The sequence below is a fragment of the Falco punctatus genome, assembly GCF_963210335.1.
Source record: "Falco punctatus genome assembly, chromosome: 10".
Classification (NCBI taxonomy): Eukaryota; Metazoa; Chordata; class Aves; order Falconiformes; family Falconidae; genus Falco; species Falco punctatus.
In genome coordinates, this window is record NC_137590.1 from 18,921,640 (window position 1) to 18,944,864 (window position 23,225).

Sequence of the window (23,225 nt, forward strand, 5' to 3'; positions counted from 1 at the left end):
GCCCACTGCACGGCGGCCCGCCCCGTGACCCCGGCGCCGCTGTGCGCCTGCGCCGCTGCCCTTGGCGCCTGCGCAGTGCGCGCGGGGTCAGGACGCCCCGGGTCCTTGGGGGAGGTGAGCGGGGGGGCCCGGCCGGCCGGGGGGGCTTGCGTGGGGTGCCCGGCAGCACTGTCGTGGCTTGTCCTGGCCGCCGGGTCCCGCCTGGGAGAGAGGGTGCGGCCCGGAGGCCTGGGAGCCCCCCCGGAGCCTGCCTGGGGCCGGGGTGTCGGGGTGGCTCGGTTCCTTGGGGCGGGGGGCTCTTGTCTTGGGTGCTGGAGGGTGGGGAGGGGGTTTGGAGTAGGGCTTTGGGTGCTATGGGGTGGGGGGTCTGCCTGGGTCTTTCGGCGGGGGGAGCGAGGTGCCCAGGACACCTGGGTCCTGTGTGTGTGGGGATAACTGGGTCCCTTGGGGGAGGGTGGGGGGGAACAGAGCGCCTGGGTCCCCTGGTGGGGCACGACAGGATGCCCGAGTCCTTTGGAGGAGGACGGGACACCTGGGTCCCTTGTGGGATGTGGGGGGACACCTGGGTCTCTTGGTGGGGGGATATTTGGGTCCCTTGTGGGAGGTGGGGGGCAGACAGGACACCTGGGTCCCTTGGCAGGGATATCTCTGGGTCCCTTGTGGGAAGGTGGTGGTGGGACGACAACAGGACACCTAGGTCCCTTTTGGGAGGTGGGGGGACACCTGGGTCCCTTGGCAGGGGGATATCTGGGTCCCTTGTAGGAGGTGGGGGGCGGACAGGACACTTGGGTCCCTTGCGGGGACACGCACAGGGTGTCTGAGTCCCTTGGCGACACACACACCTGGGTCCCTTGGGGGAGGTGGAGGTGTGTGTCCAGATGCCAGGGACCCTTCGGGGGGGGTGACAGGACACCTGAGGCCCTTGTTGGGGCATGTCAGGATGTCTGGGTCCCATGGTGGGGTAGGACACCTCGGTCCCTTCTAGAGGAACAGGATGCCTGGGTCCCTTGGTGGGGGGACAGGACACATGGGTCCCTTCAGAGGGGGGCAGGATGCCTGGGTCCCTTTGGGGGGTGGGTTGGCAGCAGGCCATGTGGGTCCTTTGGTGGGGTAAACAGGACACCTGTGTCCCTTGGGGGAGGGTGACAGGATGCCTGGTCCTTGGTGGGAGGAGGGGTGCCTTGAGGCTTGGGGTCTCTTCTGGTGGAGGGGTGGGGGCTGGGACATCTGGCTCCCCTGTGGGAAGTGGGGGGGCCAGCACCGCCCCCCCCCCCCCCCCCCCAGCTGCTGGCTGGCCCAGCACCTGAGGGCTGGCAGCGAGCGTCAGACCCCTCTGCCGGCAGCAGGACCGGCCATGGCAGCGCTGCGTTTGCTGTACCGGGCTGCCCGCGCAGGTAAGAGTCACGCTGCCCCCCCCGTTGGCCCCCTTTCCCCAGCCTGAGCCCCCCCTCCTCACCCCTCTGTCTGCCCTACCCCCAGGCCCGCCAGCCCCCCTGGGCTACCTGCGCCCGCTCAGCACCAGCCACCCTCGGGACTCCTACAGTGAGTAGGGGCGCACTGCCCCCCCGGCCCTTCCCTCCTGCCCCGTGTCCCCTCCGCCGGCTGGGCCCAGCTTCCCTCTCCCTGCAGAGTACGTCAACGTCCAGGAGCCAGCCATGGACATGCGATCCATCACTGACCGTGCTGCCCAGACCCTGCTGTGGACGGAGCTCTTCCGAGGTGAGGCCTGGAGCCGGCTCGATGCAGCCGCTGGCGGATCAAACCCCTCTCAACCTCCCCATGTACAGCCCCTGGCTCATCTGTGGGGTGCCGGTCCCCCTGAGCATGCCAGCACATCCCCCCTCCCCCCTGCTCCATCTTCCAGGCCTGGCCATGACGCTGAGCTACCTTTTCCGGGAACCGGCCACCATCAACTACCCATTTGAGAAAGGCCCGCTGAGCCCACGCTTCCGCGGGGAGCACGCCCTGCGCCGCTACCCCTCTGGAGAAGAAAGGTGCATCGCCTGCAAGCTCTGCGAAGCTGTCTGTCCAGCGCAGGTGAGCCTTCATCACCCTCATCTTCCTCCCTCTGGCTCTGGGGGTCAGCAGGCTGCCCAGCGCGGGAGCTGATGGTGTCACCTGGCCCCGTGGCAGGCGATCACCATCGAGGCCGAGCCCCGAGCTGACGGTAGCCGCCGCACCACCCGCTATGACATCGATATGACCAAGTGCATCTACTGCGGGTTCTGCCAGGAGGCCTGTCCTGTGGACGCCATCGTGGAGGTGAGTGCGGAGCCCCCCTGCCTGGGGTGGCACAGGGGTCTGGTGAGCCTTGAGGGCAAATGTCTCCCATCCCGGCAGGGCCCCAACTTTGAGTTCTCGACGGAGACGCATGAGGAGCTGCTCTACAACAAGGAGAAGCTGCTCAACAACGGCGATAAGTGGGAGGCAGAGATTGCGGCCAACATCCAGGCTGATTACCTGTACCGGTGACAGCCGGGTCTCCTCCCCACTCCCCTAATAAAGGGTCTGGGGGGGCTTTGCCACCCCTGTCCATGTTGGGGGCTCTGGCCCCTTCCTAACCCAAAGCTCCGGCTTTCTCTGTGTCTCTTCCTTTCTGGCACTGGGGCAGGGGAGGGGTCCAACCCCCCTTCCCTAAGCCCCGGGGGGTGTTTTGGGGAGGGGAGCAGGGGTCCTGGGGGTGCCATCACCCGTGCCAGGCTGGGGGCACAGGAATGGGGGGGGGGGAGCGAGTGGCAGTGGCGAGGCAGTCTGGGGTGGGGGGTGCGTGGGGGGCAGGCAGGGGCAAGGGGCGAGCGCGTGCCCCTCTCCCCGGGAGGGGATGCCCTGCCTGCAGCCAGCCCCCGCGGCTGGGGGTGGGGGGGCCCTGGTGGTAGCGGCTCCGGGAGGTGGCAGGGGGTGTGTGGGGGGGTGGGTCTCATTTCCATGCTCCACGGGGGATGGCGGTGCGGGGGGGGCGGTTCTGGCTCCGTGCTCCCGGGCCTTCAGGGTCCCGGTGGCGGAGGGGGGGGGGAGGCGGGCCGGTCCCTCCCCGCGGCCGGGCCCTTCCTGGGGAAGGAGGAAGTGCCGAGCCCGCCCCGCGCTCCCGGGTAGGGGCGGGCGGCTCCCGCAGCGGGGGGTCCCGGGCGGCGGGGGGGCCGGGGCAGCCCCGGGGGGCGGCCAGTCCCGGCGCGGGAGATGCGGTGGCGCTGACTCAGCTGCAGCTGAGCGGGGCGGGCGCGGCGGCCGCACACGGGACCGGGGCGGGGGGGGGGGGAGCATGGCCGGGGGGATCTGGAAAGTATTTTGCAAGCCCGGTGCTGGGAAGAGCCGCGTGGGACCGGGGCGGGTCACTTCCCCCTGGGCAGAGCTCCGGGGACACCCCGGCTCGCCGCTGCAGGACCCCGGCTGCCCCCCCAGCCCTGCTGCAGACCCCCGGGGGACCCCCAGCCTTGCTGCGCGCACCCCCAGCCCCACTGGAAGCCCCGGGGTGCCCCCCTCCCCCCGCCAGCCTCCCAGCCATCTGCAGGGTTCCCCCCCCCAACCCCACTGCCACCCCCGGGGTACCCCCCAACCCCACTGCCACCCCCCGAGGTGACCCCCCCAGCGCCACTGCCAGCTCCCCCCTAGTCCTCACCTCCTCCCTCTTGCCCCCCAGGCGGGTGCCCTTGTGCCTCTGCACCCCAGGGCGGGAGTGGGGTCCCCGGGGGACACCATGGGGTCCCTGTTCCGCAGCGAGGAGGTCTGCCTGGCCCAGCTCTTCCTCCAGTCTGCCTCGGCCTACAGCTGCGTCAGCGAGCTGGGCGAGCGCGGGCTGCTCGAGTTCAGGGACGTACGTAGGGGTCGGGGGGCTGCAGGGGGGTTTGGGGTGCCATGGGTGCAGGGGGGTTGGTCTGGGTGGGGTTGGGTGCGCTGGGTGCAAGGGGATGGGTACAGGTGGCTCAGGGTGCTCTGGGTGCAGGGGTGTTAGTCTGGGTGGGTTTGGGTGCCATGGGTGCAGTGGGGTTGGGGTGGGTGGTTTGGGGTGCTATGGGTGCAGTGGGGTTGGGGTGGGTGGTTTGGGGTGCCATGGGTGCAGTGGGGTTGGGGTGGGTGGGTTTGGGTGCCATGGGTGCAGTGGGGTTGGGGTGGGTGGTTTGGGGTGCCATGGGTGCAGGGGGTTGATCTGGGTGGGTTTGGGTGCCCTGGGTGCAGCAGGGTTGGGGTAGATGCTTTGGGGTGCCCTGGGTGCAGGGAATGGTTGCAGGTGGTTTGGGGTGCCCTGGGTGCAGAAAGTTTGGGGTGGGTGCTTTGGGGTGCCGCGGGTGCAGGGGGTTTGAGGTGGGTGGTTTGGGGTTCAAGGGATAGATGCAGGTGGGCTTGAGGTGCCATAGGTGTAGGGGTGTTGCTCTTGGGGCGTTTGGGCCCCCTGGTTGCAGGCATTGGGGGGGGGTTGGCTTGGGGTGCAGTTGGTGCAGAGGGTTTGGGGTTCAGTGGATGCAAGGAATGGATGCAGGGGATTTGGGGTACTGTGGGTGCAGAGAGTGCGGGTGTTTTGGGGTGCTGTGGGTTTAGCCTGGTGGCTTTGGGGTGCCATAGGTGCAGGGGGTGGATGTGGGTGGCTTGAGGTGCCATGGATGCAGAGGGCTTGGGGTGGGTGGTTTGGGGTGCCATGTGTGCAGGGGACTGGATTTGGGTGGTTTGGGGTGCTCTGGGTGCAGGGGGTGGGTGCAGGTGGCTTGGGGTGCCCTGTTCCCTCTGGGGCCGCGCTGTGACTGTGCCCCCCTGGCAGCTGAACCCCAACGTGAGTGCCTTCCAGCGGCGCTTCGTGGGCGAGGTGCGGCGCTGCGAGGAGATGGAGAAGACCTTCAGTGAGTGCCGGGGGGGCTCGGGTCTGGCTCTTTGGGGGGCTGCTCCAGGGGGGTGACCCCCCCTCCCCGACCCCCCCACCATCTGACGGTGGCTCTCGCAGCCTTCCTGCAGCAGGAGCTGCAGGGTGCCGGGCGGGTGCTGGGGCCGTGCCCGGAGAGCCCACGGGCGCCGCTGGCGCGGGAGGCACTGCGGGTGCAGGAGCAGTCGGAGCAGCTGGCGCAGGAGCTGCGGGAGGTCAGCCACAACCGCGCTTCCCTGCGTGGGCGCCTGCGGGAGCTACGCCAGTACCTGCACGTCCTGCGCGAGGGCCAGCGCTTCACCAGCCTGCCGGTGGGTCCGGGGAGGGGGCTCGCCATCCTGGTGGGGGCTGCCCTGCGCCCCGCTTGCCCCCCGCAGCCTCACCTCTGTGCTCCCCATCACCACAGGCCCCGCTGGGCTCCCCACCGCGGCCCCGGGCGCTCTCCGAGCGGGAGCCCATCCTTGATCCCTCCCTGCACCAGCACCTCGACCGCAAGATCAAGTAAGAGGGGCTGTGTGTGGGGCGGGGGTGTGGCCGTGGGGTGGTGGGCTTGGCTGTAGGATGAGAGTTGGAGAGGGGCCGTGGGGCAGTGGTGTGGCTGTGGGGTGGTGGGCATGGCTGTAGGGTGAGAGTTGGAGATGAGCTGTGGGGCAGAGGTGTGGCCGTGGGGCATGGCTGGAGGATGAGGACTGGGGAAGAGCCATGGGGCAGGGGTCTGGCCATGGGGTGGGGGCAGCAGCAGAGCCGTGCTCGTCCCAACACCCTCGCCGTGTCCCTGCAGCTTTGTGGCCGGTGTAATTCACCCATGGCGGGTGAGCGCCTTCGAGCGGCTGCTGTGGCGCGCCTGCCGCGGCTACCTGGTGGCCAGCTTCGTGGAGATGCCGGAGCCCATGGAGGACCTGGCCACGGTGAGCAGGGCACTGGGGTGGGGGCTGGCAGGGAAGAGGGGCCAGGACAGCTGGGGCTGACATGGGCTGTGCTGTCTCCAGGGCGAGAGCATCACCTGGGTCATCTTCCTCATCTCCTACTGGGGTGAGCAAATCGGGCAGAAGATCCGCAAGATCTCGGACTGGTGAGCCAGGGGCCCCACGCCACGCATCTGGCCAGGCAGAGGTTTATTTAGCAAGACCCACTCTGGATCCCCGCGACGGGGACAGGCTGGGCCACCTTGGGGAGCTCTGGTCCCCCTGACACGGTGGTGTCCGTCTGTCCCAGCTTCCACTGCCACATGTACCCCTACCCGGAGAGCGAGGCCAGCCGGGCGGACACCATGAGCGGGCTGCACAGCCAGATCCAGGACCTCAGCGTGGTTAGCTGGGCACTATAGTGGGGACCGGGGGGGCCATGGGGGGTCCCCCGTCCCTGACCTGTGCTGGGCACCCGCAGGTGCTGGAGGAGACGGAGCAGTACCTGGCACAGGTGCTGGACAAGGTGGCGCTGGCGCTGCCCATCTGGCGGGTGCAGGTGCAGAAGATGAAGGCCATCTACCTCATCCTCAACCAGTGCAGCTTCGATGTCACCGAGAAGTGCCTCATCGCTGAGGTCTGGTGCCCCGTGAGGGACCTCACACAAGTGCAGGACGCCCTGCGCCAGGGATCGGTGGGTTGCTTGGTGTTACCATGTCCTTGTGCCAGGGTTTGTTTGGTGTCCCCATGCTCAGGGTTGCTCGGTGTCCCCATCCGTGTCCTCGTGCCGGGGTGCGAGGCAGGGGGTGCCCTGTGTCAGGCACTGGGTGCTTTCCCCACAGTACAAGAGCGGCTCGAGCGTGGAGTGCTTCGTGCAGCGCATCCCCACCTCGGAGAACCCCCCCACCCTCATCCGCACCAACAAGTTCACTGCTGGCTTCCAGAGCATTGTGGACGCCTACGGGGTGGCCAGCTACCAGGAGGTGAACCCCGGTAAGGCCCCCCGACCCCCTGCAGCATCCCAGACTGGTGGGGGGGACACCCTGTGTGACATGATCCCTGTGTCCCCGCAGCACCCTACGCCATCATCACCTTCCCCTTCATCTTCGCCATCATGTTTGGGGACGTGGGGCATGGGCTGCTCATGTTCCTCTTCGCTCTCTGGATGGTGCTGTACGAGAACAGCCCCAGCCTGCAGCAGGCCAGCAACGAGGTGAGCGGGACGTGGTTGGGGGTGTGGGGACCTGGTTGAAGGTGTGGGATGGGGGTGGTAGTACAGGACAAAGGCAGTATGGGGCAGGGTTGGAGGTGTGGGAGGGGGACAGTGTGGGGCATGGGAGGTGGTAGATGCAGGAGCCATGTTTGCCCCCACCAGATCTGGCTGACGTTCTTCGAGGGGCGCTACCTCATCCTGCTTATGGGGGCCTTCTCCATCTACACTGGCTTCATCTACAATGAGTGCTTCAGCAAAGCCACTGTCATCTTCCCCTCTGCATGGAGCGTGGCCACCATGGCCAACCACTCCTCCTGGAGGTGTGACTCCCAGTCCCCCAGTGAACCCTGCCTGTGCCCCTGCCTGTACTGACACCCCCTGCTCTACCCACAGCTCTGCCTACCTTGCCACCCACCCATCCCTCACCTTGGATCCCAACATCACCGGCGTCTTCCGAGGGCCCTATCCTTTCGGGATCGACCCAGTGAGTGTCCTGTGGGGGAGAGGATGGGGTGGGACCCTCGGTGGGGTGGCCCAGAGTCTCACCCACCTTGTCCACGACAGATCTGGAGCTTGGCCACCAACCACCTCAACTTCCTCAACTCCTTCAAGATGAAGATGTCCGTGGTGCTGGGCATCGTGCACATGGGTTTCGGTGTCCTGTTGGGGGTCTTCAACCACGTGTGAGTCCCTGTGGCTGTGGGATCTGGCCACCCATGATCATGCTAAAGGGACTGGACTCACCCGGGTGGGGTGGGTGAGTGGAGTCCTGGACCCCTACATTTGGGTGGGAGCCCAGGTCACGCGAGGGTGTGCCATGCTGGGCTGAGCTTGGCTGATGTCCCCCTGCCCAGGCACTTCCAGCAGCGGCACCGGTTGGTGCTGGAGCTCCTGCCCGAGATGGTTTTCCTCCTGGCGCTCTTTGGCTACCTCGTCTTTCTTATCTTCTACAAGTGGGTGAAGTTCAGTGCCGCCGACTCCCTGGTAGCCCCCAGCATCCTCATCCACTTCATCGACATGTTCCTCTTCACCTCCAACGCTGACAACCTCCCACTCTACCGGGGGCAGGTAGCACCCCACCAAGATGGGGGGCACCCACCCAGGGACCCAGTGCCTACCCTTCCCCTTGCCCAGGCTGGGAGCAATGGGGAGCCCTGTGGGGGCTGCTGTGGTGGTGGTGGGGGTCTCCCGCTGTGTCATGGGTGGGGCTGTTCTCAGCTTGGGTGGCTGGTGCCGTGGAGGACACTGAACTGGTGCCCCTGTGCCGCAGGTGCCGGTGCAGACCGTGCTGGTGGTGCTGGCGCTGGCATCGGTGCCTGTCCTGCTCCTGGGGACACCGCTGTACCTGTGCTGCCGGCAGCGCACGCGGAGGACCAGTCGCCCTTCGGTGAGGCTGGGGTTGGGGTGGTGGGGCTTGGGCAGGGGGGTGCGGTGGGGTCTCACCACTGGTGCCATCACCTTGCAGCTGGTGACGGCGGGGGAGCAGGAGCCGCTGCTGGAGGGGCAGAAGGCTGGCAACTCTGTCAATGCCACCAAGGAGGACGTGGAGAGCGGGGGGCACAGCCCTGACACTGAGGTGAGGGGAACTGGTCTGGTGGTCTTGGCTGGTGTGGTGGGGGTGGCTGTGCCCCGCTGCTGACATCCTGTGTCCCTTCCGTCCCTGCAGCACCTGGACTTCGCCGAGATCTTCATGCACCAGGCGATCCACACCATCGAGTACTGCCTGGGCTGCATCTCCAACACCGCATCCTACCTGCGGCTCTGGGCACTCAGCCTGGCCCATGCCCGTGAGTCCCCCCGGTCCCCTGCGTGCCCCGCCCCGGGGCTGGGCTGAGCCTCAACTCCTCTGCCTGTCCCTGTGCCCCCCTTCCCAGAGCTGTCAGAGGTCCTATGGACCATGGTGATGCGCAACGGCTTCGTGCGGCTGAACTACGTGGGCGGTGTGGTGCTGGTGCCCGTCTTCGCCGCCTTCGCCGTGCTGACCGTGGCGATCCTGCTGGTGATGGAGGGGCTCTCCGCCTTCCTCCACGCCCTGCGCCTGCACTGGTGAGCCTGGCTGAGGGCGTGGGGTGCCGGTGGGATGGGGTGACTGATCCCCCCCAGCGCCACTCCTCACCGGCCACTCTCCTCGGCAGGGTGGAGTTTCAGAATAAGTTTTACGTGGGCGCCGGGTACAAGCTGTGCCCCTTCACCTTCGCCTCTGACACCTGGGAGTAGAGTCGTCCTGTGCGGGTCCCGCTGGGGGCTCAGGGCATCGGCCGGACCCAGTCCCCACCCTGCTGCAGGCAGCTCAGCCAGGGGGGCTGGGGGGCAGCGTTGTCCCCCCAAATCCCCAAGGCTGAGGGGCCACGGGGGTCCGGTTGCAGCATCCTCCCCATTCCCTCCTCGGCAGCGAATAAAGCTGTTCCCATGGCTCGTCCCCACCTCCGTGTCTCCATCCCCTCTGCCGTGGGCTGGGTCGGGGGTCCCGGCATCTGTGCCCCCACCCATCACTGCTGCCCGTAGCCGAAGGTGGGGGCCGTGGTGGGGCCATAGGTGCTGAGCGGGGGGAAGGTGGGCAGGGGGTAGGGCAGGGTGCAGGGCTTGGCCCCCACATAGACACTGCGGGGGCAGGCGAGGGGTTGGAAGGGGGGTGCGGGCAGCTCAGGGAAGCCAGGGGGAGCTGCTGGTGGGGCTGGTTGGGGGGGTACGGCGGCAGCCAGTCCTCCATGGCTGCGAGGAGCCCCTGCGGGGGGGAGAGACAGCAACAGGGGGTGGTCAGTCCCCCCTCCAGCCCCCCTACCTTTCTCCTGCTTCTCAGGGCGGGAGGGCAGCGCGGTGGCTCGGGCACGGGGCATTGCACCCAGCAGGGACCCTGCTGGCACCCCGCACCTGCAAGAGAGATGGGGGGCTCAGGCGGGGGGGTGGCATGGAGCCCCTTATCGTGGTGTCGGAGCGGGGGGGCCTTACCACGGCTCAGGGTCACCGTCCCGAAAGCCCTTGGCAAAGGGGTTGCTGGCGATTTTCAGCTGGGTGATCTGTGGAAGGGAGCAGGGTCAGGGGGTCTCTGGGGGCGTCCCCCATGTCCCCCCGCCCTGGAGCTCACCCGGTGGTTCTGGTAAGCCGTCACCGCCATGAACTGGGTCTCGGGGAAGCTGAAGGACTTGAAGTTCTGGTGGGCAAAGCGCTCACTGTCCCGTCGCGGGTCCACGAAGACCACGTGGAAGCGGGGCTGGTAGCGGTGCATGGAGTTGAGGATGATCTGGGGAGGGGGGAATAGGGGGAGTGGGCAGGACCCACTCCGTGCAGGGGCGCATCGTGTCCTCCTGCACTGCCCGCCCCAGGGATAGGTCCTCACGTGGCCGTTGTCATCCAGGAGGTTGTTGGTCAGCTTGAGCTTGTCGAAGGAGACGATCTGCCGCATCCACTGGGCGCCCTTGGCTGGGGAGTCGGGGTGGAAGTGGACGCGGCCGGGGGCTGCCGGGTCGGCCCGTCCCGCTGCCAGCCAGGAGGAGCTGTGGAAGGCATACCTGCGGGGCAGGGGGGCTCAGCACTACCCCAGGATCCGCCCCCCCCCAGCATCCCCATCACCCAACCTGTATCTCTTGTCATCCAGCGGGATGAAGTCCATGAGCAAGACATAGTCAGCCAGCGGGTCCAGCCCCGACAGCTTCACCTGGAAGGTGGGAAACATCCTCCTGCGGGGAGGGGGGGGTAGGAAGGAGGTGCCCCCCACCCGGCAGCCTCCCTGTCCTGCTCTGGTACTTACCTGCCTGCCTTGGTGACGATCATCTCGGTGCCCAGGCGGTTGAACTCCTCCCAGAGGCTGCCCATCTCCAGCCGTGCCGTGGCGTGGCACACGCGCCGGTTCTTGCTGCTGGTCCCCGGCCCCTCGCCTGCCCACCCGAAGCCAGTGCCGCAGGGGGGGCCCTCGCCTGGCCCCCCCAGGAAGGCTGCGGAGGGGGGAAGGGGTGTTGCAAGAGGCCTGATCCTGCACCCCAGATGTGCACCACCAGCTGCCCCATCACATCCTTCCCCCCTGGAGGGGGTGGGAGGACCGGGGAGTCCCTACTGGGGTTTTATCCCCCTCCCCATTGCAACCCCAGTTGCTCGTGGGTCTGGGTGACTCACTGCACCCAAAAACACCATGGGACCCCACTGCTGGGTAGGGGGGCGCATTGCCGTGGGTGGGTTTTACCTGCCATGTGTTCTGTGGGTGGGCAAGCGGCAGCTGTGGCTCCGTCGCCCAGCACGGCGGCAGTGGGGACCCCACCGAAGACCCCTCCCCGTGCAGCGCCAGCTCTGGACTGTCCCCCGCAGCCTGCCGGGGGTTTTATGCCCCAGCTAGGGGTGGAGAGGCGGGGGCTGGAGCTGCAGCGGTCCTTGGGGGCTGGAGCACGGCCCCCTTCCCCGACTCGCCTTCACGCCTTGATGCGATGATGATGGACGGGAGGCGAGCGGTGGCCCTAGGGTGGCTGGGAGCATCGCTGATCCCCTACTGCATTTCAGGGTACACTGGGCTGGGGAGAGACAGCTCTCCTTGGGTCTCCTTGTCCCCCTCATGTCACACATCTGGGCAGGGGGAGATGGGGGGCTGCTCCGACCATCTCTCTCCCCTGGGCAAAACCCGTCCCGGCACATGGCAGCCGCTCGTGCGCCAGCAGCTCAGCCGACAGCTGCCGTCAACACCTGGTATTAAAGCGCAGGGAGGTGTTGAGGCATCCGCAACGTGCCGGCTGTTTGTGCAAAGCCTCTGCAGCTCGGTGGTGGGGGAGGAAAGTGCTCCCCCTGCCCTGCACCCATCCTGAATGCCGGTCCTGTCTCTGCACTGGTACCCAGGACCCCCAGTCCTGCCCTGGGGCTAAGCCCCCCTTCCCCCACACCTCCCATCAAGATGCTCAATACCAGCCTGACAGCAGGAGATGGATGGGGACAAGCTGGTGCTGCAGGGGCAAGGGATGCATGTGGGGAGGTGACTGACACAGGGTCAGGGGGCTGGGGCATGGGGGAAGCAGAGGAGCTACTCTGGAGCCCCCCACTCCCCTCTGAACTGCAACGGGGCTGAGGACACCATCTCTGCACACCACGGGAGTGTATTTGGAGGTGATGAGGGATGCTGGGGCTCTGGGGACAGGTCTGGAGGGAACAGTGGGCATCTTCATGGGGATGCTGATGAGTTTGTGTCCCCGGTGGTACCTCGGTGATGGTGGCACTGGGCAAGGGCTGAAATCCCTCCCTGCTTTGCACAGAGCTGGCTGTTTTCTCCAAACTGGGACCCAGCCTTTGCTTCTGCTTTGGGGTTGGTGCTTCAGTCCTTCCTGCGGCCAGCGTAACAGAGAAGAAACCCTCTGGCCCCCGTGTGCTGCAGGGTGGCCAAGGAGGCTGTGTGGGCAGCACTGGCTTTTGGGACTGGGACTGATGCAAATGGGGCAGGGACCATCTCCCCAAGCCCCCCGTGTCCATTACATCCCCGCACGTGTCCCACACCCTGCGGTGCTGGCTCGGCTCCATCCATCTCCCGCTGTCAGCTGGTCCATGGCTGCAGGGCTGGTATTGAGCGGGGAGATGAGGAGGTGCGAGAGGCAGTGCTGACAGCAGGGGGGCGGATGGAGGGGGCTCAGCCCCAGGCAGGACCGCACCTGCCAGGACTCTTCTACGGTATCACGCTGGGCTCTGCAGCTCCTGTAGCTGATTTTTCTGCTGGAGAGAAAGGAAAAGGTGAGGGTGCTGCCCTGGGAGGGTTTTTAACCCCAAACGCTGCCCAGATGGTGGGGGTTTGCTCACAGTGGTGCACTGTTGGGGAAGGGCAGCCTCTGGCTCCAAGTCTCTAAAACACCAGTTCTCAGTGTCGGAGGTGATGTCTAACCCAACCCTGCTTTGAGCGGTTTTTCCTCGCTGAGAACAGAGGGAGAGCCTCTGTCCGGCTGGGCTCTGGTGTGAATCCATCTGACTTTTCCTTTCCTTTTGTGTTTGTCTCTGGGAAGTGTCAGCCTGGCTGCCCTGCCTGGTGCTCAGCCGAGGGTGTGGGTCAGGGCTTTCTGTGCCTAAGCTAATTCCCGTTCTGCAGAATACATCTGACCTGATGCCACAGTGGTTTCTGCTGCTCTGGGCACTCACCCTTTGCTTGGTGGGAAGAGGATGTAGGAAGAGGTACCCTGCACCTCCTGTTGGGCTTGGGAATCTCCATTAGAGCTGCCAGAGACAGGGCCAGCCTTAGAGCTTTCCTTCATCCCTTCAGAAGGGCCCTTTTCCCCTCTCGACGCCCCTTTCAGTCCTTCATCACTCTCCTCATCTCATCCTTCACATCACCTTCTTTCCAGTTCTGGGCACCTCTCCCTCAGGCTCTCATTTTTCCCTTATGGTGGTGTGTTTCTACCACGATGGGTGGAAGAAGGTAAATATCATCAAGAAGGAGGGCACGAGGGCTGTGGGCTGCTTCAGTCCCCAGCGGGGCTGAAAAGCAAAATCCCCTGGAAGTCCTCTCCAACTGGAGGAAGGACAGGAAGGTGACCATGAATAGCCAGTGTGGAGGTAGCAAGGACAAGTCATGCCTGACCAACCTGAGCGCCTTGGGCACTGGGAGGACTGATGGCTGGGTGGACAATAAGAGTAGCAGACAGCATTTACCTCGACTTTAGCAAGGTCACCATGATCTGTTGGCTCCTTGCAGCCAAACTGGTGAGCTATGGTTTGAGTATAAGAAATATAAAATGGTTAGAAAGGTGGTTCATTGTCTATGGTGCTCCTGGGACTGCTGATGGACCCTGTTACCAGCCCTGGCTCAGCTCCTGCAGGACTGTGCCCCATTGGCAAGGTCTCCCTCAGCTCCTTGGCATGATCATGTCAAACATGGCACTTGTGGAGCTGCAAGTGTCCCTGAAATGCTCAGAGTGGACGTGAAAGATGAGGTGGTGTTCTGTGGTTTGCTCTGAAGGGAGCCCAAAGCCCCGTTGCTCACTCAAGCTGAGGTCATCTCCTCTGGGTACGTTCTCCAAACTCAGAAGTGCGGAGAAAAGATAATGACCTGCTTTGGGCTTTGGCACTCTCCTGGGGCTCAAAAAGATGTACAGTCCCCAGATCCCCAGGTTAGGTGAAATAGCAAGGGTGTTTGCCAGCGGTGGTTTGTTTTCAAGCTCCCCTGCAGAGCTTCAGGCAGGCACATCTTCACATCGATCTCCAAGAGCATCAGGAGGGAAGCAGAGGTAGTGCTGAGGTGTGAGGGTTGATGTCTTCAGCTCCCTGTACCAGACCCATGACAAGGACAGTGTATGCTGAGGACCCATCTCCTGAAGTTTTCTCTTGCAGAAAAGAAACAGCTCCTGTCTTCATCTCCTGCCCTACCTGCAGGGTCCTGGGCTTTGCTTCTTCGTGATACTCTGGACTTTCCACCAAAACCAGGGAGCTGGCTGTCCTCTGTCCTCACCACACAACTGCTAAGGTGGCAGGTCTGGAGACACCCTGTTGGAGAGGGCACCCAGGAAGCTTCCTCCCTCATTGACCACAAAGGGTTCTGGGATGAGGATCAGAAGCTTTCCTGTGAAGAATTTTTAGGGAGCTTACCATTGCTGAGACCAGGCAAGTCCAAAAGACAATTTTTTCCCCAAACATATTTTCAAGAAGAGATTGCTCAGCTGCGGGAGTTGCTCATTTCCATTTGAAGACTCTAGGAGCAGGCAGGAGACCCAGGGAAAGCTTCTATAGCCAGAGCAGTGCATCAGGAGTGGGGGAAACCTACAGAAACTTCTGTGCCGGGTTTCGTGGTTAGGAAGACATCCCAGCAAAGAGGGAAGAAGCAGGTGGTTGGCCAGTGTCGATGAGAGGGTGAACAATGTCGTTGGCGCTGTGGAAGTACTTCTCTTCTGTGGTTCAGGTTGAGCTGGATGATCTTGAAGTCCCAGACTGAACAGTAACACGGGACGAAATGCAGCACTAAGGTAAAGCTACTCAGGTGTGTAACTTCCCTACAGCCTTTCCCAAAGGTCACTGCTGAGCATCGAGAAGTGAGGCAGAGGACCGGGCACCACGCTGTGCCCTGGCACTGCACAGCCTGAGCAAAGCTTTGCTTTTACAGCACCCCGCTTGTTTCACCCGTGCGGTGATGTGACTTTTGGCAAGCCGTTTCTAATTGATCGGTGCCTAAACTCTTCCTTTAGATCCTGTATGATTGTCTCTGTGCAGGTCCCACTGGATAGAGGGTTTTCCACTTGAGAGGTACCTGCCTGTTGTAGAAGAAACCTCCAGCATGCATCCAACTGATGACACAAAGCAACTGCACCCAAGTGACCAAGTTCGTCTTAATGGGGTTCACAGAGGACCCGGTGACTCAGGTCATACTCTTCCTGATATTTCTGCTCACCTACCTCATCACTGTCCTGGGGAACCTTGGGATGATGGTGTTAATCAGGGCCAGCCCTCAGCTCCACTCCCCCATGTATTATTTCCTGGGCAACCTGGCTTTTGTAGACCTCTGTTCTTCCACCGTCATCACCCCCAAGATGTTAGTTGACTTCATATCAGAGAAGAAGGGCATTGCTTATGCTGGGTGTATGGCTCAGGTATTCATTTTTGATCTTTTTGGGATAACCGAGTGCTTCCTGCTGGCTACAATGGCGTATGACCGTTACGTGGCCATTTGCCATCCCCTGGTGTATCCCCTTGTCATGTCCCCAGAATGCTGTTTCCAGCTGGTGACTGGGTCATATCTCATGGGGTTGATAAATGGCACGGGGCAGACTATCGGCATGTCCAGGTTATCCTTCTGCAGCTCCAGTGTCATTGACCTGTTCTTCTGTGACATTTCCGCTCTGATATCACTCTCAACTACAGACATCACCCTCAGCCACGCTATCCTAAGAACTTCAGCATCTTTATTTGGTGCATCCAGCATCCTGGTTATCCTGGTCTCCTACATGGCCGTCATCTCCACCATCCTGAGCATCAGTTCAGCCAAGGGCAATCACAAAGCCTTCTCTACCTGCAGCTCCCACCTCATCACTGTGAGCATCTTCTATGGGACATCATTTTTTATGTACTTAAAGCCCAGCTCAGACAGCTCAAGAGGAGGAGATAAATGGGCTGTGGTCCTCTACACCGTGGTGACTCCCATGCTGAACCCGTTCATCTACAGCCTGAGGAATAAGGACGTGAAGGAGGCTTTGAGGAGACTTGCAAAAATAAAATGATCTTGAATGTTGTAAATTTATGGTCAGATAGAATTGAGATGCACTCAGCCTTTTGTTAAATATCTCAGATTGACAACATTTTTGGTGTCTTTTACACTTTGATTTACGTGATATGCTAGCTGTTTCAATATCAGCAGCTGAGAATACTAATAATTTAACTCCTCCAGATGTTGGTAATTATATTTAGTAGTTAATTTAACCTAATAAAGACACAGGTAGAGAACTACAAGCATGCACTTCTCATTTTAAATTTTGCCCTTTACCATTTATTTAATCCTATGTATCAGGCCAAGCTGAACCAGAAGAATATTGCAAACATTTCTAGATTGGCTGGACTCGACTGATGAACCGTGTCGTGTGTTGCTCTTCCTTTTGCTTAGCAAATCAGAATAAACAGGAATGAATTCCACTGTTCCACTGAATCAAATTCCATTTCAAGACAGTGTTGTAAAGTCATTAAGGGCCATAATAACTGGTCTGAGTACGTCAACACCTTTAGCAAGAAAAATAGAGATGACAGCAAACAACTGGCACACTATGCAGGAAATATTTTCCCTTTTTCTTACTCAAACCTCATTATTGATTAACAGCATCATACACCTCATTTAATTTTAGACAGCTAAAAATTTAAGTTAAATAGGGTATTTGGGTGACCTCTATTGTACATGAAGGCACCTTGAAATCATTTTAAGATGCTGTAGTGATGAATCCCCTCAGGGCAGGTACTGTCACGGAATGCCCATCCACTGCTCCACACCTTTGCTTTCCCTCTCCCTGTTGACAGCAATACAAGCCACGATGTCCACACTACCCCGGCCAGAACAGATCACAGGAGTTCCAGTGTTGCTCAGCAGCCTTCTCCTTCAGACATGATGTTCTGCAGCCCACGCCAGCCTGGACCGATGCCATTGCCTGCCCTGATGTCTCTCCTGCTGCCTTCCTGCAGACAGAGCGGCTGGGTGGTGCACAAATGTTGCATACGTGAAAAAGCACAAATACTGCAGTTTGTGTATTGCCTCAGCCCCTACAGGCTGCAGCCTCTGCCAGGACCGTGGCAAAGTCTGGAGCGATGGCTTAGCCTTGGTGCTATCCTGGAGATGTGTAGTAACTTGGGTTGGATTAAATCAAACCAGGATCAAAGGGGTTTGCTAATTTATTTCCGACACACAACTAACAGGCACTCAGACTCAATCGGGTGAGTTGGTCTTTGTTCCCAAAGCTTCCCGATAATTCCCTGGTTATTATTTAATCCAGCCATCCGTTGGCTGCCAGGCTAGCCCTGTCAGCCCGGGGCAAACGTCCTCCCAGGCTGTTTGCTCTCCTGCTCTGTTCCTCTCTTATCAGCTGTGCCGTGTTGGGGCTACTCATGCCCCCCCACCCCCACCCCCCGTGGCTGGGACCCCAGGAGGTCTCTGATACAGCCACCCACACCAGCCAGGGCCAGCTCTGACCCCACTGCCCTGCTGAGCCTTGGGGACCACCAAGGGCAGAGGTTTCACACACCCCCACCCCTGTTTCAGTGTCTGGCCACCCTGATGGTGGGTTTTTTCCTCCCCTTGTTTCTAGCTGGAATTCCCCATGTTGCAGATCGACGGTAGGAAGTCTCAGATTTGCCCACATCTGCAATAGGCACCCGGAGCACTTGCTGCTGGTATCAAGTAAAAAAGAATTTGGTGTTATTAATTCCTTCACGCATCCTTTCTTTGTCCCTGAAATGGGTTAAAAAACTGCACTTGGCCGTAGCTATTTCACGTTACAGGCAGGCTGCCTGTTTTGTGCCGATGAGAGGCTGGGCACAGCTGTAGCAGGCAAGGTTCCCTGCTCTTCATCTCCTCCCATGTCTCCAGGTGTGTCCATCAGGACGGCTGAACTGGGACCTCTGCGTGTAACCCCTGCTGTTCTCCCACACTTCTGCTCCTCTGACCAGCACTCTCCCAGTGCTCTTTAATTCAGGTGTGGGGAAGATCGACACTTTTTTCCTTAAACAAAAGATCAAGATTAATTTTAACATTTTATTTACAGTCCCAGAGCATCCCTTCTTGCTGCAGTGACCTATGGTTGTTATTATTTGGCGGTATGTGATATACACCAATATTTGTGTCCAGCTGGTCTCACCTCCACCATCACCTGGTGCCTGAATGGGAAGGTGAGCTCTCAGTGCCTTGCAAACACAAGCCTGTGGCTACGGTGCTATCGTTTTGCTCGTCGTGGCTTCATGCTGGAGCTGCTGCTCTCAAAACCGAAAGCTCTGCCTGTTGTGCAAGCAGCGCTGGCAGCGTTTGGGGAAACGAGCGGTTAGCTGGGTGTAACGGCTGTCGCTGGCTTTGGGGGGTGAGCGCCTGACCATGAGGGCAGTGGGAAACACCTTTGTGGGTCTGGCAGGGAGAAGGAGCATCCAGTAGTGCAATCAGCACTGCCACCCACCTTCCTGGTGAGTCATGACGAACGGGCAATGACATGGCTGGTGTCTGGCACCTTGTTTTGCATTCGTGATGCTTAGCCCCCAGCTGCTGTGGTGCTCCTTTCCCCCGCACAGGCTCCGCTTCTAGGCAGAGCTGCCTTAATTCTAGTTAAATGTGTTTTAAATAAAGAGCTGAGTAAATATTGCAGAAGGGGTAGGAGCTACCGCCCCTTGGTTAGGGACTTGGTGATTAGATTTGGGAATCCTCAAATGTCTTTAGGAGAAGGACTTGTCTCCTCACATTTAAATATACTGTGTGCCCTCTACATGTTGGCTGGGTCCATCAACTCCCTTTATTGCCGAGGGAGATTTGGTCGGTGGAGTATTTTTAGTCCTGAATGGGCAGATGGGGATCACATAAACTTCAGAAAGGGAAAACACTGAGTCCTGCCCATGGGCAAGAACTGCCCTAGGCACCAGGACAGGCTGGAGAGCAGCTTGATGGAGAAGGACATGGAGGCTGTGGTGGCCACCAAGTTATAGACAAGCCATCAATACATCCTTGCAGCAAAGACGCCCGCTAGCACCCTGAGAAGAGCTCTGGCAGTGGGTCAAGGGGCTTTCTGCAATGAGCTTCTGACCTACAGCTGAGGAATGGGGAAGTAAAAGCTGCTGTGAGAAGGGTGATGGGGGAAGAGGAATCGTCCTGAAGAAAGAGTCATCTCGCTGGTGCCAGAAACCAGGCAGCAAGGCTGATAGAAAGAGGGAAGTGGGAAGGGAAGACATAGTAATGCTCATTTCTCAAACAGGCAATACACATATTCTAAGGTCATCCCTAGTGAATTGCACAAGAAGCAGTCTTGTTTATTATTTAAAAAAAAAAAAAAAAGACAGAAAAAGAAAAATATACCAGGTAATATGGTAGTGATACTGAACAGCAAGGTGTGTGACCAGCAGATGGGTAGCAGGAAAAAAAAAAAACAAACCACCAAAGAAAAGGAAAAATACTGATTGAAATTCAAGCACCTAATTGCAAATGGCTAGGAGAGAGCTACCCAAATCTGCGTTCACTGTCCCGACACACACACGGGTGATGTGTTGCCCCCTGGAGACAGGCTTCTGGAGAGCTGCGTCCTGGCCAGTGCTGCTCACAGGACCTCCTCTGAGACTGCCTCCTGGGAGCAAACGATGTGAAAACATATTCGAGTGTAAATGGAAACCGACAAGTTATCTTGAACACAGAAAACAAAAACACAATGGCAAATTGATATCTGTACTTTGCTCCACTTTTTCTTTAACGTTTCCATGTCTGCCCTATGGAAATACGTAATATGAAAGAAGATTAATTTAACTGATCATTGCAAATATAAAGCAATAATTCCCTTAAATTAATTCATTACTTAGCTTTTTTTTTTTTTTTTTTCTCCCATATTCCTGGAGAATAAAAAAACCCTTTCAAATTCAAGTCTTCAGCAAAAATGCATTGCCTTGTTTTTCACTCCTCATGATGATGCTGTGTACAGAGGTGGGATTGCTCAGGCTCTGCAGGCATCACCTCTGATGTGCCTTGGGGATCCCACCCCTGAAACCTCAGTGAGAAATTCTGGTGTTTATTCCAGGCTCTTCAGGGAAGGCTCACTCTGTTTTCAGGTGCCCCAAAGACCCTTTGGTAATTTGTCCTGTGGGAATGGGGTAAAACATAAATCTTCAGCTGTGTTAGAGGATGTCATAGGGAAACCTGCCTGGTTTTGGAAAGACCGATGGAGCTCGTGCACTGATTTCAGCTCAAGGGCCAGCAAGTATCTTTCCAAGAATGGCTCAAGATGCCATTGACCAGAGAGAGGGTGAAATTTTAAGAGGTTTTGAGACCATTTTTTGCTGGATGGGGAAGGGCTTCCTTTACAACCCTGTCCAGCCCCTGCAGAAGCAGCAGCCTCTCCATGAAGCAAGACTGAAGGTACGAAGGTCCTTCCTGAACAAAAAAACCCCAGTACCTCTGAATCTTAATTCCTAACTCAAATTTTGGACAAAATTTCCTGATGTTAGCAGACCCAAGAGGTGTGAGAAAGGTGAAACACAAGTATAATTCAGACTAGAAGGGGGTGGTTTGTCCTTGAAGCTACTCATCCATGAAATTACTGTCAGGTATGCTGGTCTCATTTTCATTGACCCAAATGTACAGAGTCAGAAAATCGCTCCAATGTGATCAGTTATCTATTCAATGCAACACTAATTAACGTAGCAAATTAAGGCATGATGTTATTGTATTTGCTTGTCCCTAAATAAGAGCACCCCCCACCTCTGAACAGAGGGGAAGAAACCCTCCCAGTCATGCTCACATGTTGAGAAGAATCTGGATGTTCAAGCAAAGGCATCATTTGCAAGACTGATTCTTGCCATAATGGGGCAGCCGGAGCTTTGAGACGTGAGCTTTAAGATTAAGCTTTAAGATATTTTTTTCCCCATAAGCTATTGGTTATTATTTTGTCAATATATTATTTTTCAATATATTATTTTGGATCTTCAACCTGCCCACTGAGGATAACTATTATATTTTTCTCTAGGTAAGTGGGTGCATTCACCCAGGAAACACCGAACTCTGCGTTAGCCTCAGGCACTGCCTTCTCCTGTGAGCTGGGAGAAATTATTTCAACTCTTCCCCATATTTCTTTGCCTCCTCTGTGCTGGTACTAGGGGAATGGCTGGGGGAAACCACTCGAGTGTGACTGAGTTTGTCCTCTTGGGCTTCACTGACCTGCAGGAGTTGCTCTTTGTGATTTTTTTACTCATCTATGTCACCACGCTGGTGGGGAACCTGGGGATGATTGTCCTCGTCCAGACCAACTCTCAGCTTCACACGCCCATGTACTTCTTCCTCAGCCACCTCTCTTTCCTGTACATCTGTTATTCTTCATCCATCACGCCGAAGCTCCTGCTGGGCCTCCTTGCAGAGAGAAATATAATTTCTTTCAGTGGCTGCATCACACAGTTTTTCTTCTTTGCAGTATTTGGCACCACAGAAGCTGTCCTTCTGGCCGTCATGGCATATGAGCGCTACGTGGCCATCTGTGAGCCTCTGCACTACCTGGCTGCCGTGTCCCATGGGCTCTGCGTCCAGCTGGTGGTGGGCTCCTACGCTGCTGGGAGCCTGAACGCCTTTGTGCACACCAGCGCTCTCCTCCGTCTCTCTTTCTGTGGCCCAAACCTCATCAATCATTTCTACTGTGAAATCCCACCACTCCTGCTAATCTCGTGCTCTGACACCTGGCTCAACAAGATGGTGATGGCTGCATGCATTGGCTTCATCATAACAACCTCGGTCTTGGCCATCGTTGCTTCCTATTCCTGCATCCTGCAGACCATCTGGAGCATCTGCTCGGCAGAGGGCAGCCTGGTCCACCTGCACCTCCCACTTCATGGCTGTTGCTCTCTTCTACGGCTCTGCAGCTTTCTTGTATTTCCAGCCTTTCTCCAGACATGCAGAAGATCAAGGGAAAACAGCCTCCATCTTCTACACAGTGGTGACCCCCATGCTCAACCCTTTCATCTACAGCCTGAGGAACAAGGAGTTGAGGAGCACCCTCGGAAGAGCTACAAGGACGCTCCTCTCCTGCATCTATTCCCACAGGTCCTGCTGTAACTGAACCAAAGCAGGTGCCACCTGCCACAGCCAGGGCAGCAGAAGAAATCAGGCTGGTGCCTGACAGAAGGAGGGCAACACACATTTCTGCACAGCTGGTGAGGGGTACGTGCTGTACAGCGTGCTGAAACACTGCAGAGTTTGAATTACGAATTAATCCTATGTTGGGGGTGCCTTGGAAAATAAATTACCTGTAATTACAATGTCTGAAAGAAGGAAAGAATGCAGGAGACAATCCTAAAAACACTGTCAGTGAAACTTTTGGAGTAAATGGATTTATAAGCAACTCTAGAACATGCACAGCTGATACTTTTTACCAAAGAGGATTTACTTAATATTATAACAATATGGAATTATGTGGGCTGAAAGAGTAGGCTCAGAGCAGGAGGGGACAAGCTAAATAAAGGACTACATGTTGGAGGGGTGATGTTTTTCATAACTATGTTTTCAAATTTTCTAAGTAGTTGCTTAAGGTTTTGCTTTAGTACAATAAACCTGACTTATTATCTTCTCTGATCTGTCCAAGGATAGTCTTTGGGGGGTGGGGAGGTGGGGGTGGGGGGCAGTAGCACATCCCCATGCTTCATATATATTGCACGCAGACCACCTGTGCCGGGCATCCTGCTTTCCTGGATGGGTCTGCCCCATGGAGAGCTACCAGCCTGGAGCCACCACACGGATGGTGTCCCTTGCTTAGGAGCAAAGTGGGGTTTTACCCCCTGTGGCAAACAGTTGCTCAGCTTGGTCCAGGAACAGTCTTTCAAGACATTGTCTGAGCAGTCCTGGCTTTTCCCAGGTTGTCCTCTGGTGCCGGCAGCACGGAAAGCCTCCATGCTTCTGGCCATATGTTGTATTCAGATGCACCCGACTCATTTGGAGGCTCCAAAACTCTCAGCACTGTCCAACACTTCCCCACCACTTCCTCTCCTCCTTGCGCCTCTCCATACAGGCAGAGTTTATTTTCCATCCCAGCTGTATCTTATTCATAATTTCTGCTTCCAGGGTTCAAGGGTTGAGTCACCTTGGCCCAGGAGTCATCCTATCTGGTTGTAGGCT

General features: G+C 58.7%; 4 protein-coding genes across 6 annotated transcripts; 3 read left to right on the top strand and 1 right to left on the bottom strand.

The window, feature by feature from the left end:
• The first annotated feature begins 24 nt into the window (after positions 1-24).
• Positions 25-2,567, top strand: NDUFS8 (NADH:ubiquinone oxidoreductase core subunit S8). Of its 2 annotated transcripts, none has more exons than XM_080405761.1 (7): positions 25-114; positions 1,347-1,394; positions 1,480-1,542; positions 1,630-1,719; positions 1,865-2,037; positions 2,134-2,262; positions 2,341-2,567. In XM_080405761.1, exons 2-7 carry the CDS (start codon positions 1,355-1,357, stop codon positions 2,470-2,472), a joined length of 627 nt encoding a protein of 208 aa, XP_080261887.1. In that variant the 5' UTR covers positions 25-114; positions 1,347-1,354; the 3' UTR covers positions 2,473-2,567. The 2 variants fall into 2 exon arrangements, with proteins under 2 accessions (XP_080261887.1, XP_080261888.1); XM_080405762.1 differs by having other exon boundaries at positions 42-114; positions 1,344-1,394.
• Positions 2,568-3,000: 433 nt separating this feature from the next.
• TCIRG1 (T cell immune regulator 1, ATPase H+ transporting V0 subunit a3) lies at positions 3,001-9,390 on the top strand. Of its 2 annotated transcripts, XM_080403838.1 has the most exons (20): positions 3,001-3,089; positions 3,638-3,811; positions 4,751-4,829; positions 4,931-5,160; positions 5,256-5,350; positions 5,631-5,757; positions 5,839-5,921; positions 6,065-6,158; positions 6,236-6,448; positions 6,597-6,747; positions 6,828-6,967; positions 7,130-7,287; positions 7,361-7,451; positions 7,532-7,650; positions 7,822-8,035; positions 8,238-8,354; positions 8,433-8,543; positions 8,634-8,754; positions 8,842-9,013; positions 9,103-9,390. In XM_080403838.1, the coding sequence occupies exons 2-20, from the start codon at positions 3,695-3,697 to the stop codon at positions 9,182-9,184; spliced, it is 2,514 nt and encodes an 837-aa protein (XP_080259964.1). In that variant the 5' UTR covers positions 3,001-3,089; positions 3,638-3,694; the 3' UTR covers positions 9,185-9,390. The 2 variants fall into 2 exon arrangements, with proteins under 2 accessions (XP_080259964.1, XP_080259963.1); XM_080403837.1 differs by lacking the exons at positions 3,001-3,089; positions 3,638-3,811 and having other exon boundaries at positions 4,243-4,829.
• A 105-nt stretch (positions 9,391-9,495) lies between these two features.
• Positions 9,496-11,431, bottom strand: TBX10 (T-box transcription factor 10; the record flags this gene model as incomplete). Its single annotated transcript, XM_080405908.1, has 5 exons — positions 9,496-9,984; positions 10,053-10,476; positions 10,543-10,644; positions 10,716-11,014; positions 11,366-11,431. 5 exons carry the CDS (start codon positions 11,429-11,431, stop codon positions 9,913-9,915), a joined length of 963 nt encoding a protein of 320 aa, XP_080262034.1. The 3' UTR covers positions 9,496-9,912.
• On the top strand, positions 10,912-22,233 carry LOC308071047 (uncharacterized protein; the record flags this gene model as incomplete). Its single annotated transcript, XM_080405909.1, is given in 5 exon segments — positions 10,912-16,113; positions 16,116-16,150; positions 21,164-21,916; positions 21,918-22,170; positions 22,174-22,233. Coding segments are annotated over 5 exon segments (2,013 nt in total). The 5' UTR covers positions 10,912-15,201.
• Positions 22,234-23,225: the final 992 nt, after the last annotated feature.